General features: G+C 42.0%; 1 protein-coding gene across 7 annotated transcripts in view; it reads left to right on the plus strand.

Moving 5' to 3' along the window:
* The window catches only part of CREBBP (CREB binding protein), a 95,511-nt gene that overhangs the window by 42,490 nt on the left and 38,183 nt on the right, over positions 1–14,838 (plus strand). For all 7 annotated transcript variants that reach the window (XM_027683940.1, XM_027683947.1, XM_027683941.1 and 4 more), the window contains 5 exons: positions 5,355–5,604; positions 6,708–6,821; positions 12,877–13,119; positions 13,715–13,814; positions 14,250–14,396. In XM_027683940.1, coding sequence (XP_027539741.1) covers positions 5,355–5,604; positions 6,708–6,821; positions 12,877–13,119; positions 13,715–13,814; positions 14,250–14,396 — 854 coding nt within the window. The remainder of the gene's footprint in view (positions 1–5,354; positions 5,605–6,707; positions 6,822–12,876; positions 13,120–13,714; positions 13,815–14,249; positions 14,397–14,838) is intronic.

Here is a 14,838-nt window from a genome sequence, read left to right on the forward strand (position 1 = left end):
CAAATACACGTGGTAGAGAATATCCATTGCTGTTTCTCTCTTCCAGGAGTTGAAGTACTGCGTAGTCAGCATGGCTTTCCCTCCCTTACAAACTTCTCATTTGCCTCTTATCCCTTTTTTTCTATTTGGGATTTGCTATTTGGGATTTTTAATGTTCATCATTCCTTAATCTGTTTTATCCCACAGTAAAATATTAAGATTTGTGTGGGATGTATAAACCCCTCAATATTTCTTTCAGGTAATTTCCTGTATGTGAGAGCTGAACTCTGTCTAAAGATTGCTGTATTTTGTCCCTGTTTGCTACTTTGAAACAGTTCTTCAGTGTGTGTTTCTTGGCATTTGCTGGTCCTTCAAATCAGAAAGTCGAGGGGATAAAACTCCACAAGTGTATCCTTAAGAAAGATGCTGATCCAGCCTTGATTCCCAGCAGAGTCAACTGCATAGTATTGAGACCTTTGCTTGATTTTAAAAGAAAATTCCTTTAGCAATTAAAAGCCCAGTGCACTGAGGGGTCTCTTCAGGACCAGCTATTGAGGTTCCTTCCGTGGCCTGACCGTGGGAGCTGTCTCAGCTCTGGTTGTCATGGGCTTGCAGGGTCACTCCCCAGCACCACCCTCAGAAGTGGAAGTTACTCTCTGTAGTGGTAGGTGAAAACTGGAAAATGAAAATATTCCTGTTCACTCTTGACATGAAAACTCTGCTTGTATCCACGTCAGTGCCAAAGCTTTGAAATAAATCTTGGGCTCCAAACACGTTCTTCATGTTTAGATCGTAGCCTCAAGCTGCTCCAGGTGAGGTTCAGGTTTGAGATCCAGAGGAATTTCTTCATGGAAAGGGATGTCAGGCATTGGAGTGGCCTGCCCAGGGAGGTGGTGGTGTCCCTGTTCCTGGAGGTGTCCAAGGAATGGTTGGACATGGCACTCAGTGCTCTGGGCTGGTTGACAAGGTGGTGATCGGTCACAGGATGGACTTGATCTTGGAGGTCTTTTCCAACCTAAACAATTCTGGGATTCTAGGATCATGCTGGCTTTGTATTCAGGAGCTGAGTATCTCCAACTCCTCATTTGCTGGAGCACTGCCAGGGCTCAGGTTTGTGCTATTAACAGGCTGATATAATTTCTTAACACTTGAGTCATTCTCCCTCCAGAGACCATGACCACCTTCCAAGGCCATATCCAGTTCAGGAAGCCTTTTCTCCTTTCTTCTGAAGTCTTCTGCACATGATCCAGACTCAGATTCTGATTCCTCCAGCTCCTTGGGTGAGGAAAGGCAGCATTGCAGGGGTTTTGGGCACAAATGCAAACACTTGTGCTTGTAGTACTGGTGCCCATCTCAGCCTGGTTTGTGTGTGTGTGAGCCTCCAGCCTCTGGGGTCAGAGCAAACCTTGGGATTCCTGGTGTCAGAAGGATTCTTCCTTTTTGGATAGGATCAGGCTTTTCAGACCATACCTGTTCAGAGTAACTGGTGGAAGCAGAGAAGCCACCATCCACGTGGAGAAGTGTAACCTGGTTCTGTGCCGCTTTCCCAGTGGAGGCTCTGGTCATCACTGGAGAAAGCCTGGGTTCATCCAGTGACTGCACTGGGGAATGCCTCATTCCTGATGCCATCTGACAGCTGCTGCTTGAGCTCTCCTTCAGTTTTGGGACAGAATTCCTGGGTTTTCAGAGCTGGTTCAACAATTATTAGAGCATTCCTGCAATTCTTGTGTGCGGGAAGGACTTCTTTGAATCTTAATGAAAGTGTATTTGGATACATGACTGGAGGTGATCACACTGTGAGCACTTAATTCAGATAGAAGTGCTGCCGATTAGAAATGTTCTTTGAGATTTACAGTTCATGTGTGTATCCACTTTATGCCCACTATCCCTTCTCTGGAGGGGACCCTCAGGATCACACTTTTAGCCTGTGGTTGAAGGGGAACTGAAGAGGTTTGGGTGTGTTTCACCTCATGTACTTGTGGGTGCCTGAAGGTGGGATTTGTGGCAGTGGATTTTTAATTACTTCACTAAGATCCACTGTTGATTACAAACCCGTCTAAAAGAAATAAAAGGCGTTTTTTAAACACATGATTTGTCCTAATACAGTGATTCCAGAAAGTCATGTTCTGGAGAGGAAGGAGAGAGGAAGGGAGAAGGAAAAAAACATGGAAGTAAAAAGAAATTACAGAAGAGGAAATGTGTTTTAAAAACATAGTGCTGTATGGAAGCTGGGCTGACACAGAGTTCTGTATCACATCATTTACCTGCTCTAAGATTGCCACTGCTGCTGAAATTTTATAAATAAAAGTGCCTACTTTTATAAGAAGAGGTACATAGTGTTCCATCTTGACAATGTGGAGTGGTTTTGAATATACACACATCAAAACGTAGAGAATTGGTCACTTCAGCAAAGTAAAATACCAGGGAACTTTGTGTCCATCCAAGCTCTTGACAATGAGACACTCATGCATCTGTGCTGCCCAGACGTGCAGGATGTTTTTGCCCTTCAGGATAGGGACAGGGCAGAACCATCTTCCTGTGCAAATATAGAGTGTCCATAATTTTAAAGGGTATTAATGACTGTGTTACCCTATAGAAATGTGTATTACTCTGTTTCTAGAAAATTGGTTAATGAACCTCCCATCTCTGTCAGAGGTTTTAGCAGACTGACAACCCCTGATCCATTTGTTCTGTTGATGGTGGAGCTCAGCAAGTGGCAAGAGAAACAAAACCATCTTTTTTCTCTCATGTATCTGACCATTGAAAGATTTATTTTAATTGTGGGAGCAGAAGTGTCTGAACTTGCTGCTTCAGCAAGAAAACTGTTGGTCGTTCAGGTGAAACAAAAAGAAGCCTCCTGCTCGTTCTGGGGTGGAATGATTCCTGTCCCTTTGGTGTGACTGTGGTGCACTGGCAGGTCTTCAGTTAGGAACTGGTCCTGCAGACCACTGTTCTTGGAAGGCAGACTAGCAGGGAAGAGATCAACTTCTTCAGACAGTCAGCAGTCCTGGGAAGTAAGAGAGGCAATATTCTGAGGGGGATGTTGTGCCTACCTGCAGACACTGCTCTCATCTGCACTCAGACTGCTTGTTCTTCAATCCACTGATACTCTGTAATTCTGCTTTTTCCTTACTCACTCTTCAAGAAACCCTTTAGGGTCAGGGCATCTGTGCTGATACAGCTGTAGCTGTGTCTGTTAACTGGTGGGGTAGTAACAAAAGGAGAACTTGGCTTGGGAAACAATTCTTTGACTGGGATGAAAACACCACTTCCAACAAGATTTTCTTTGGCATGGTCTCTGTATTTTTTTGCAGATTGGCTGAACTAATTGTTTCCTATTTGTGACCCAAGAATTGTTTCAGCAAAACCTGTCTGCTCTGTGGATATGTTCACAGGAGAAATGGAAGACTGAATTGCAGCTGTGTGTGCTGGAAGCAGAAGTGGCTGGGTTTCCTTCATTCACCCTTTTTCCTTTTATTGCTCTTTTCTTGCCTTGGCCTTGCCAAGACAAACAGATTCAGCAATTCCTCTTTGTTTTTAAGACTTACTGTAATCATTATCAAGTGGCAGAGTCCCCATCCTCCTCCATCAAATACCAGCCCTGGTGTTTTCTACTTGATCTTTTGTGCTTCATTCTCCAGAAGAAAAGCCAAGCTCTTCAAAAAGCTGATGTGCAGGGACAAAGCTTGTTGCTGGAGTAGTAACAACTTTTACCAGGGAACCTTTTGTTCACCAAAAAAAAAATAAGATTGCTGTTATTAGGCTGTGGAATTTTCTGGGGAGTTCTTTCTCAAAGGTCAGAATTAGAATGGGCTACAAATGGTGTATTCTGTCACTTTAACCTGATTTTCCTTAAATGTAGTACACAGGCTCTGGTCAGTAGTGGTCAGCACTGAACTATTTCCTCTGTTATCTCCCCAGTATAATCCTATTCTTCCTGTATTCTATTTATAAGTGCTTTTAATGGCTGATTTTCCTTAGGTAGCTTTTCTGTGTTAACCTATTTTCACGGGACGTAATCAAAGTGATTCTTGGGACAGTTTTATGTTTGTCCATGAGATTAATTCAGGCTGCAAATCACAGGGATTTAAGTGCTTTTGCAGTCCCATATCTGCCTCTGCTAGGGGAGACATTGCAGGCTGTGGATGTGCTTAATTTTGAAAATCAGGTTTCTGCATTGTCCAGAAAGGTAGAAAAAGGTGCTAAATCTGTGCTGGAGAGATGACATGTTAAGGAGGCTGTTTCTCTTCTGCAGTGTTATGAGCTGTGCCTTAAACTAGAGATCTCTGTGGGTTTGCAGCTGTCAGGCAGAGCTCAGGCCTTGGTGCAGAAGTGTGTCCATAAAGAATGGATGCTGGAAGTAAAACACTGGTTTTTACAAGATGATACATCCCAGCATCGCCCTGTAGTTAACTCTGATTCACTTCAGTAGCCATAATGCAACCCAGATTTAGGTGGCCCTTTCTACAAGAAAACCATATATAGCTTACCCAGGGAATTTTCTCTTTGAAAGGAATATCAGCACTCACTTGTGAGACAAAAGACTAATTTATGCTTGGAAAAGCAGCTCTGCCTTTTGTTGTAATATATAGAGACAGTCATAGAATTCTGTTTTCTCCCTTTGGACTCCTCTTTCTACTAGGGATGAGAAACAAAGATTTAAGTGTATAAAACCTGTAATATGAAAGTATAATACTAAACAGGCTTGAATTCATAGAATCCTAGAATGGTTTGGGTTGCAAGGACCTTAAAGAATTCCACCTCTGGGTGTAGTAAGAGCTTTTTCCTATTGGAATTATGGTCTGTCCAATAAACAGAAGGTTTTGAGTGGCTTGTGTTTTAAACTGTTGTTTGTAAATGTTTTAACAGAGGAACCTCTCAATACATTGTTCCAAGATTAGAATAGAAAAGTTTGGAATGCTAAGAGAGTGGTGTAATAATCCTGGTAGCCTGATGAACAGTCTTGTGATACTCACAGAAACATAGAATATGTTGAGTTGGAAGGGATCCACAAGGGTCATCAAATCCAACTTCTGGGCCTCCACAAGACCATCCCCAAGAGTCACACCATGTGCCTGAGAGCGTTGTCCAACCACTCCTTGAGCTCTGGCAACCTTGGTGCTGTGCCCACTGCCCTGGGGAGCCTGGTCAGTGCCCAACCACCCTCTAGGGGAAGAACCTTTCCCTGATATCCAACGTAACCCTCCCCTGAGACAACTTCACTACCCTGGGGTCCTGTCCCTGGTCCCCACAGATCAGTGCCTGCCCCTTTCCCCCGCTCAGGAGGAAGCGGTCGACCACAATTCTTACCCAAGATTAGGGTCAGAACCGCGACTTGCAGACGTGCCGCTGACCTCACCTCTCTGCTCTCTCAGTCCCAGATGCAAACCCAGGTGCAGCAGGTGGGGATCGTCCCGACGCAGGCCATGGCCACTGGGCCGACGGCGGACCCGGAGAAGCGCAAACTGATCCAGCAGCAGCTGGTTTTGCTGCTCCACGCCCACAAGTGTCAGCGGCGCGAGCAGGCCAACGGCGAGGTGCGGGCCTGCGCCCTCCCGCACTGCCGCACCATGAAGAACGTCCTCAACCACATGACGCACTGCCAGGCCGGCAAGGCCTGCCAAGGTGAGGGCATGGGGCTGGGGCCGCTCTGCACACGAGCTGGGGAAGGTTTCTGGGGTGTTTGTAACCAGCGTTCCTCTTCTTGTCAAGAGGATTCCCATACCTGGCTGATATGGTTTGGAGCTGGCTCCCTGCCAAGTCTCCAAACCTTACCACAAGAAGTCCCCCCCCACCCCAAACCAAGAGAGAAGAGGGGAAAAAAAACCAAAAGAACCGAAAACGAGAGAGAGACAAAGCAATATATATAAATATATTTACACTTATATTACAGTTATGTACAGTTGAAATATATATACAATTTCACAGGGAAAAGGGAAAGGGAAGAACAAAAACCAAAATAATATATATATATATGTATGTATATCCCGATCAGTAGCCTAAGGTCTATCAACTAAAAGAATTAGCAAAGAATATCTTACTGCTCTCCTTGGGACAAGGGAGAGTCACACTGGAGCGACTGCTGGCAGCCTCCGCCTCCCAAGGTCGACAAGGCCTTACCAGGCCTCACTCCCCAACCCGACAGACTCAACAGCAGGGAAACCTGCACCTCCAAAGCCGCCGGAAGGAAAGAGAGCGAAGGTCTTTCCTCCCTTCTTCTTATACCCCAGCTTACGTAAAAATCGTAGGGAATACCGGGTAAATCTGGGCACTTCCTTGGTTACAAACTGGTCACCAAGGAAGGCCTAGGCCAAACTACCACACTGGCACAAACAAGTGTCAGCACTGGTTCTGGATTTAAACAGCTGTTCCCTTTGCCTTGTTTCCACTTCCCATCTCAGTTTATAAAAACACAATGCAATATTTGCCTTTTCAAGAAGGATAGTACCAGAGCAGACTTGCAAGCATCTTTTTCATCTAATCTGTTGTATAAAGAGCGTGTGCTATTCACCACATCTTTGTCTTAGATTTTAGTACTAATTTCTTTCATTGTTTTCTTGACTTGTCCCAAAAAATTTTAGTTGTGTTGAGCTGTGTTTAGTCATATGCACAGTGTTGCTAGTGAAGGAGAAAGAATAGAATTGCTCTTAAAAATGAGATTGAGTTAATTGAAAACCAGTTAACCTGGTTAACAGTGACCTGAACTCCGTTGCTTTTCCTTGCTGCAGTTGCTCATTGTGCATCTTCGAGACAAATCATCTCCCACTGGAAGAATTGTACTCGGCACGACTGTCCTGTGTGCCTTCCTCTGAAAAATGCCAGTGACAAAAGAAACCAACAACGTGAGTAGTTCTCTTACTGCTGTCACCATTGAATGATACTAGTAAAGCTCATCAACTGTGCAGTGTGGGAATAAACTTTGGGAGTGCCCTAACAAACTTAGTAGCTGGTTAACTTGTAGAAGGATAAATTTTTACTAGTGAATTCTCCTTTCTGATCATTGAAGGCAATTTACTACTGAAATACATAATTGGGAAAGCCTGAGCTCAAGCACCCATCTTATTTTAAAGGGTGTGGCAGCTTCTAACTGGTGCTTCATTGTGGGGCAGGTCAAAAGATTCCAGTTATGAGGCCTAAAGTTTTGGATATAGGTACAGTTTGGGGAAGGGGATAAGCTACTTGATTGTTTTTCCTGCTGCTAGGAACAAATTAACCTGCTAGTGATTCAAAATAATCAAAAATGCTTGAAAAAAAAAAACCTTGCATACAAAAAGATCTGGTCTGGGTGTCTTAATCATTAAGTGTATTTATTGCTGATGTAGATTAGCTAAAGCCCTGCAAATCATAGTGCCCATACCTGGTTTTTATAATAGCTGAGATGTTACTGATGCTTGGGGCAAGTCCATTTCTAGTGTGTTTTTATTTCCCTCCTGCTCTGAAACAGAAAATACTGAACTTATGTTGGTAGGTTTGCCTCTCATCAAATCCTTTGAAAAGATGCCAGGATGGAACATTTTACAGCATCGACACTGCAGTTCTAGGAGTCTTAAGTAATGTTATGCCTAAGTATATTTAAATGAGGGTTAGGAAGTGGAAAATAGCTGGAGAACTTGCAAAGCTTGTACATTGGAATTGGGTTGGAAGCATTCTGCTAATTTCCAGTTAAGCTGAATCTGCAGTGAGGAACACCAGTAAACCTTGGAGGATGGAGAACTGGTCCTAAATTAGGTGGGATTAAGACAGAGGAGACAGTAGCTGGAAAGACTGTCAAAATTATCCATTGAGCATTGCTCTTTTTATAGTTTCAGGAGGGGTTTTTCCCCTCCAAAACAGAAAAAATTACAGCTATAGAGGTACTTGGAGGTCAGGATTTTGTTTGTGTTTTACCAAACTTCTTGGTAAACAAGATAAGTCTTGTGTGTTGAAAATAGTAATTTGTGGCAAGTGATTAGTTGTTTGGTCCTCGAAAAATGTGTTGAAAGCTTTGCTTTTTAATTTGTGCATAACATCCTTATTAGACAGTTGTTATCCAAGTGCTAACAACATCTAGCACAACAGAATTGTGTTTTTCAATACAAGCTGCTGTAGTAAAGTAGTTTGTGCAGTGTTTTTGTTGCTCATACAGCTTATCAAAAGAGAACAAAACCTTGAACACAGGCAGTCCTCAAAAATAATTTTGTTATGGGATGTTGTTTGGCTGCAACAGAATTTTAATGGGTAAGTGTAGAATTTGGCTCTGTTGTTGCATGTGGAGGGAGATAAATATGAAATCTCCTTCCAATCAATGAATCAATAACCCAGTGGTACAGGGTTCTTTGTCCTGGATTATGTCTCTGAGTCATACATGTACCAGCTCATGGTTTGGTTGAAGGTGAAAGAGGAACACTAAAATACTTGTTTAGATCTATTATAAAGGATACCCCTTTTTGGGCAATCAGAAAGGTTTGTGAAGTGATTCACATCAATATGTGCAAATGGTGAAAATGCTGTGCCTGCTCAGGTGAAAACTAACCTAAGTTGCATTAGTTTAGGACTGGAAGAAAATGTGGGCTGTTTTAGGAATAAATAATCACAGAATCGACTAAATTGGAGGGAAGAGGGGGTCTGCATTTGGCAGAATATGATCAGAACATTTAGAAAGGGAAAAAGAAATGAGAAGTGTAGAGACCCTCATTCCATTGTCAGGCTGCCTTCCTTACAGAGAGTCTGGAACCCTCCTTCCTGTGCTCTTCCCTGTTTTGCCATGTTATTTCAGTCCTGGTGTGTCTGTGCTGGGTTTTCAAGCAGCTCCTTCAAAGATTGCCCATCTTTTAGAAAGTCCTGCAGTTGAGCCCTGCTGATGCACTGTGGTGCCTCACTTCCACCCTTCCATCTGCAGCCATTCCTGTGCCTTTGTGGCTTTCTGTTCCCACTCCTTGGGGATCTGTGTGCTGCAGGAAGTCCTGGGGTTTGGGTTATTGCCATGGAGCTTTTCTGTACAGGTCTTTTAGTGTGTAGATTTTTTTGCAAAGAACATCTGTGACAGGTTTGTTTTGTGTAGCTTTTTTAATTTTTTTTGCAGCAATCTTGAACTGTATTTTATTACAATAGTTGATAGTGACCTGACTTGTGAATAGGACATACTGGGACAAGTTTAAAATTCTTTCTGTTCCACGTAATTCTTGTTGTGTGTCCCTTGTACCTCTGAGGGGGCTGGGGAAACGGGAAAACAAGTGTTATTTTGCACATGCTGAAACATTAAGGTTTTCTTTTGAATGAACAGGTGACTCCTGTGTTTTGAACTAATGGCTTGAAATGTTATGGGTCTGGGGGGTTGTTTTTGTTGGGAAGTACCTGCTCCCTGCTGAGCCCACCACAATTTGAGTTATAGACTCTTGCAAACAGTTGTTGATATGTTTCCTGATTCTGGAGCTGTGTCATAACAGTTTTGGGGTTTTTTTTGGAAGATTCATCTTCTTATGCACACACTTGAACTCCTTAGTTCTTCCATTCCTGACCTGGGCAGGTGTGTTGTGCCACAGCTCCTGGGCTTTGTTCCTCTCACAGCTGTACAGATGGTGATGTGTGTGCTGTGCTTGTGTCCTGGCCATCCTTGTGCTCTCTGTGCTTCATTCCAGGATCAGGGGACACTGGAGATCCCCTGCTCAGCTGAGACTGGAAGGTGGAGTTGTGAACATGGAGCTGGTTTCCTCTGTAGTTTTCCTTGTAGGAAATTTTTAAATAAAACGCAGCAAGGAGAAAGCTTGATAAAGAAAAATAAAATTTGAAACCACTGATTTTCAGCTAAAAATGTGATTTTAAAGAAGACTGAGCCAGAAATTCTGGAGTATGTGGACTTGGGCATGAAGAGTGGGAATCTGATGAGAGAAATGGAAATAGGGACCAGGACCTAAGAGTATGGGCAGAAAATGGAAGAAGGCCTGGCTGTGGAGCATTTGGGAACCAACCCTTTGCAGAGAAGGAGGGAGTGCATTGGTGCACAGAGAATTGTATCCAGAAGGAGGAGGCTGCAACTTCTTCAGCAGAGCCTGTTTCCTGGGCAAACTAGGAATGAAATCCAATTTGCTCAAGTCTTACTGTCAGTAACTGACAAACCAAACGTGTTTCTTGTTTGTTCAATTGCTGGAAATCATATATATATAATGGTGACCTATCAGTTACCCCATGGAGCCATTATGGATGGTTAGCCCATGGATTAAGGAGTTCCAGTCATAGATTAATATGGTGCTGTACTGTGAGGCTTTTGGTTTAATGCTTAACTTACATAAGCATTAACATGGCATTGGTGGTCAAGTTTAATATTGACACTTCTACCTTCAAGTTCCTCATAAAATCTTTACCTCATGATTTGATTCAAGATACAGCCTTTAATTAAATGATGGTGTACACTTACCTTTGTGTACCTGCCTAATTCTGGGTGCAGGACAGGCTTGTGCTGAGGTGAGTCAGAGTCACCAGCAGAATTTTTGCTCCAGCCACTTTGAGCTGGAATGGATGTAACGAGCAGAGTGAGGAGCTGCAGGACAGAGCAAGTCTCGATTACAGAATTCAGAAACAAAATCAAACATTTAAACCACGCTTTTCAAAAATGGATTAACGTGTTCACTGGACTAGTCAGGTTAGAGAAGTGCTGGGCATTTGTGCTTAAACACAGACTCCTAATTCTATTTTAAGATAAATTTTAATTAGCTGGAGGGATTCCCCTCTAAAAGACATGAGTGCTTCACACTTGTAGCTTCTGTCATGAGCTCATCAATGTCTGAAGGATCAGTTCATAAAAATAAATTGCAGTAGACGTTGTTTCACATAGCAGTGGCCTAATGTGATAACCCCTTTTAATTTACTGTATTTCCTGCAGTATCTGCCTCAGAAGGGAGGGCATTTGACTTGGTCTGTCCAGAATGGAAATGTAATACTCTCTGCCTCCATCTTCTTGTTTGACAGATTGAAATAATGTCATGCCTTCCTATAAAATCAGTGAACAAACAGACAAAAAACCCTCTTCAAAATCAGATTCCTGATGTCAGGAAATGCTCAGCATAGTGTCCTATTAATTGAGTAGTGAAGTGTAGAAAAGCTGAGGCCAAATAGTGTAAAGCTGTTCTAACACAAGGGCTGACCTCGTGCTGTGGTCATTCTGCCCTCTCCACATTTACAGCCAACACTGAACGCACCGGGGGTGTTTGGTTGTAACTCTTCCAGAGGAACATCATCCTCTTCCTCTAACAAGCTGGAATTCTTATTAGCTCCTGAATCAATCCATACTGTCACAGCAGCCTCTGAAGCCTTTTGAATTTCAGGGAGCCACAAGTTTTGTGGTATTTAACCTTCCTGAAGACTTCCTATTCCTTGGCTTGCACTTGTGTAAGGCATTTTCTCTTAGATGGTGTCATTGCAGAGTGCTATGTGCAAGTCCAACAAGGAATTCATGTAGTTACTCTTTATTATGGCTTTTTTTTTTTTAATTAAGCTGATAGGATCTTAATCAGCTTCTGTCTTTGTTTTTAAAGTCTCTTGGAAATGATCATTGAGTTCAAAAGTTACTGTGAATGTGTCCACAGAGTGTAAGTATGTGTAAGCCTAATTTCCATGGTAATCCCAGTGTTAAAAATACTGTGGATTGTCATTTGGGGAAAAAAGGATGTTTTCTGTGGGGCTGCTTATTCTGGAGAGGGAGATCTCTGACTATATTTATTTGTAGTTCTTTGGCAGATGAGATCAAATTGAATTCTCATCTGTAGAGAGAGAAGTCTGGACTCTGTAATGTGTGTGTTTTCTCTTGGGTGGAAGCTGAAAGCCTGTGTATCTCTTTCAGTGATTCTCTCAGTTTCCATAGTGGGTAAGGATTTAAAAAAGCCTGGATAATGCTGTTAATGTCTCAGAAGGCTTGTTTTCCTGAGTTTTTTATCTAACCACGTGCCCCTCCTAATATTTCAATAAAACAGTTATTGTTGCCTATATTAAAAGCCATTACTGTTGCTATGTTTAGCTCACAAATTTGTAATGCACATTACGTATTTAATTACTTGAGGGGGAAAATGTGAAGGATGAGTTACTTCTACCAGAGTCTCACTTATCAAAATGCAGTGTCTCTGTACTGAAGGATATAATATTCCATGGGTCAGTCACAATGGAACATGTTATTACTTAGAATGGCAGCTAAAATGAGGTCCAGAAAGCAGAATTTTATTCACTTCTGGGTTGAGTAAATACTACTTTTTCCCCTGTTGTTTCCATTACCTGTCTACAATGGAAATGACTCTTCCATACATCTGTGTGGTGAGAGAGGTTGGTTGGTTGTGGTGGTCACATAGGTCAGTACAAACTGAAAACCCATCAGGGTTTTTCATATCTCTGAATAACTGGGCTTTAGGGTAGTTTGGCCTTCAGAGGATTCATGCAGTGACTGCTCGCCATGAAAATTTCTACCAGCAGATCTTCAGTATTACCTTTGTGTCCAAGGACACAGTGTTTCTGCTGAACTCAGGATCTCTGTTCTGGAGCCAAATATTTTGACCTAAAATGGGATTGATGGGAAAGAGGGAAGTAAAGGAATTAATTTTTTTTTTCGCCTTAGCCTACTGTCCCAAGCATGAAAATCCTATTCAGCCTCATATGGGAGCCTTATCTTTATATCTGTTACAGTAATTATGGACCTATCTGCCTGAAATACACAGCCCTCCTCTTTAGACTGCATGGATTATTAGGGTGGTTTCTGTCCTGTAGAATCCAAGGCTGAGTTTCCCCCCTTGGGATCTCAGGTGCCATTGTGTCCTCTGGCAGGAAAAGATATGTAACATAGAAGTATATGCATGTCTGGTGATTCTTGACATGATTAGTTTTATTATTTATCCTTGTTGATTTTCAATATTCTCTTTGTCCTTTTTTTTTTTATAGCCCTCTTAGGGTCTCCAGCTGGTGGAATCCAGAATTCCATCGGTTCTGTTGGCACAGGCCAGCAGAACACTCCAGCACTCAGTAATCCCAATCCGATCGACCCCAGCTCCATGCAACGAGCCTACGCTGCCCTTGGGCTGCCCTATGGAAACCAGCCCCAAACCCAGCTGCAGCCCCAGGTACAAGGCCAGCAGCCAGCACAGCCCCAGGCTCACCAGCAGATGAGGACCATTAATACACTGGGTAGGTGGAGAAAACTCCAAGAAACCGAGTGTTAAAATAATTTATGTGGAATTTTTAGGGTAGCCTGGTATTTCGCTTGGTCGGAGCAGTGACACTGTTTGTATTCCCCACTGACCATTTATGTTTGAATAGTAAAAAGTTTTGAATATATTGCTTTTGCCAAATAGCAGGAGTTTTAGTTTCTTTTAAAATATAGCTCAGAGCTTGATGTTGCCTGAGGTGATGAGACAGAATTGCTGAAGAATTTTGCTTTAACAGTTGTCACCTGTTGTAACAGACAATTCTGTCTCAAATGCTACTTTCTTTCTGCAGCTTAATTGTGTTAGTATTATCTTCTCTTTAGCTTATTGATCTAATATTAAGAGTTTATGAATTTAAAATTTTAATAGACTCTGTTTTGTAGTTAAGACTGAAAGTAACTTTACTCCATAAATAACTATGTATATGCACCACAGCAGATATTATTATAAAAATACTTACCTGCTACACTGATATACTTCTTCCATTAACCACTTGGGCCAGTAAAGTATAGTTTTGTCATATTATTGTCAAAATTGTGAACTCTCTACCAATGATGTTTAATTTTGTCCCAAAGGAGCCAACCAGATGAACCTTCCTGCAGGAGGAATAACAACAGACCAGCAACCCGGTCTAATTTCTGAAACTGCTCTTCCAACATCCCTTGGGACAAATAAGTAATGCACACATTTTCATTCTTGCTCAATTAAACATTTATTTGCATGCTTATAAATAAGGAGCTGCTTTAAAAACTGATTGTATTGGCATGGAAATGGTCAGTGGCATCCATAGCTACACTTAATTCTAGAGCTGCCACTTTGTGCCTCCTGAGAGCCCCACAATATTTAGTAGTTTTAAATGATTTCCCAAAGGAAGAATATTTTGTGGTTTTAAGTGTACAAATACCTTAGCAGTTGTGATTCTTTATCATTCACCCTGTCTCTTGTAAACTCCTGAGCTTTACTGCTTTGTTGCAGTTTTGTTGAAACCAAAATTTCATTTAAGGAATGTTTGACACAATAGCTAAAAAAAACAATAAAAAATAACTTCAGGCATCAAACCTACAACAAAACTCTGCATTCTTGTAACAGTCCCTTCTGGTTTTGTTTTAGCCCACTAATGAATGATGGCACAAATTCTGGCAATGTTGGAAACCTCAGCTCAATGCCAACGGCTGCACCTCCTTCGAGTACCGGGGTAAGGAAAGCATGGCATGAACATGTCACTCAGGACCTGCGCAATCATTTAGTGCATAAACTGTAAGTATTCACCAAGGCTGCCTTTTTCCTGAATGTTTTTAAAGAATTTCAATACAGTAGTTCTACTATTAAGCTGGGAAAAAAAAAAAGTTATCAGTGATGGTCCTCTGGTGCTGGGCCACTGAGGATGAGCTGTTACCTTTAATCCTCCTCTTCAGTTCTTCATGCTCGTTAAGGAGTGGGCATGAAATTAGTTTATATTGCCAGTAAATTTGCTCTGCTCTACTGAACAGGTATTTAAACTCCAGACTGTTAAACCTCACTTTATTTTCATCGTTGCTTTAATCTGAACAGAAATAATAAAATATTGATTTTATTTTTTTTTTTAGCAAGTTTGATATGTTTTTACATACCTGGTGTATAAGGGAATGTCCAGGGTGAATTGTCTTAAAGCTGTATTGATTTTTGATTTTTTCCTGATGAATTTTTCTTTTGTTTCTTC

The sequence above is a fragment of the Neopelma chrysocephalum genome, unplaced genomic scaffold (assembly GCF_003984885.1).
Source record: "Neopelma chrysocephalum unplaced genomic scaffold, ASM398488v2 Primary Assembly neopelma1_65, whole genome shotgun sequence".
NCBI lineage: Eukaryota > Metazoa > Chordata > Aves > Passeriformes > Pipridae > Neopelma > Neopelma chrysocephalum.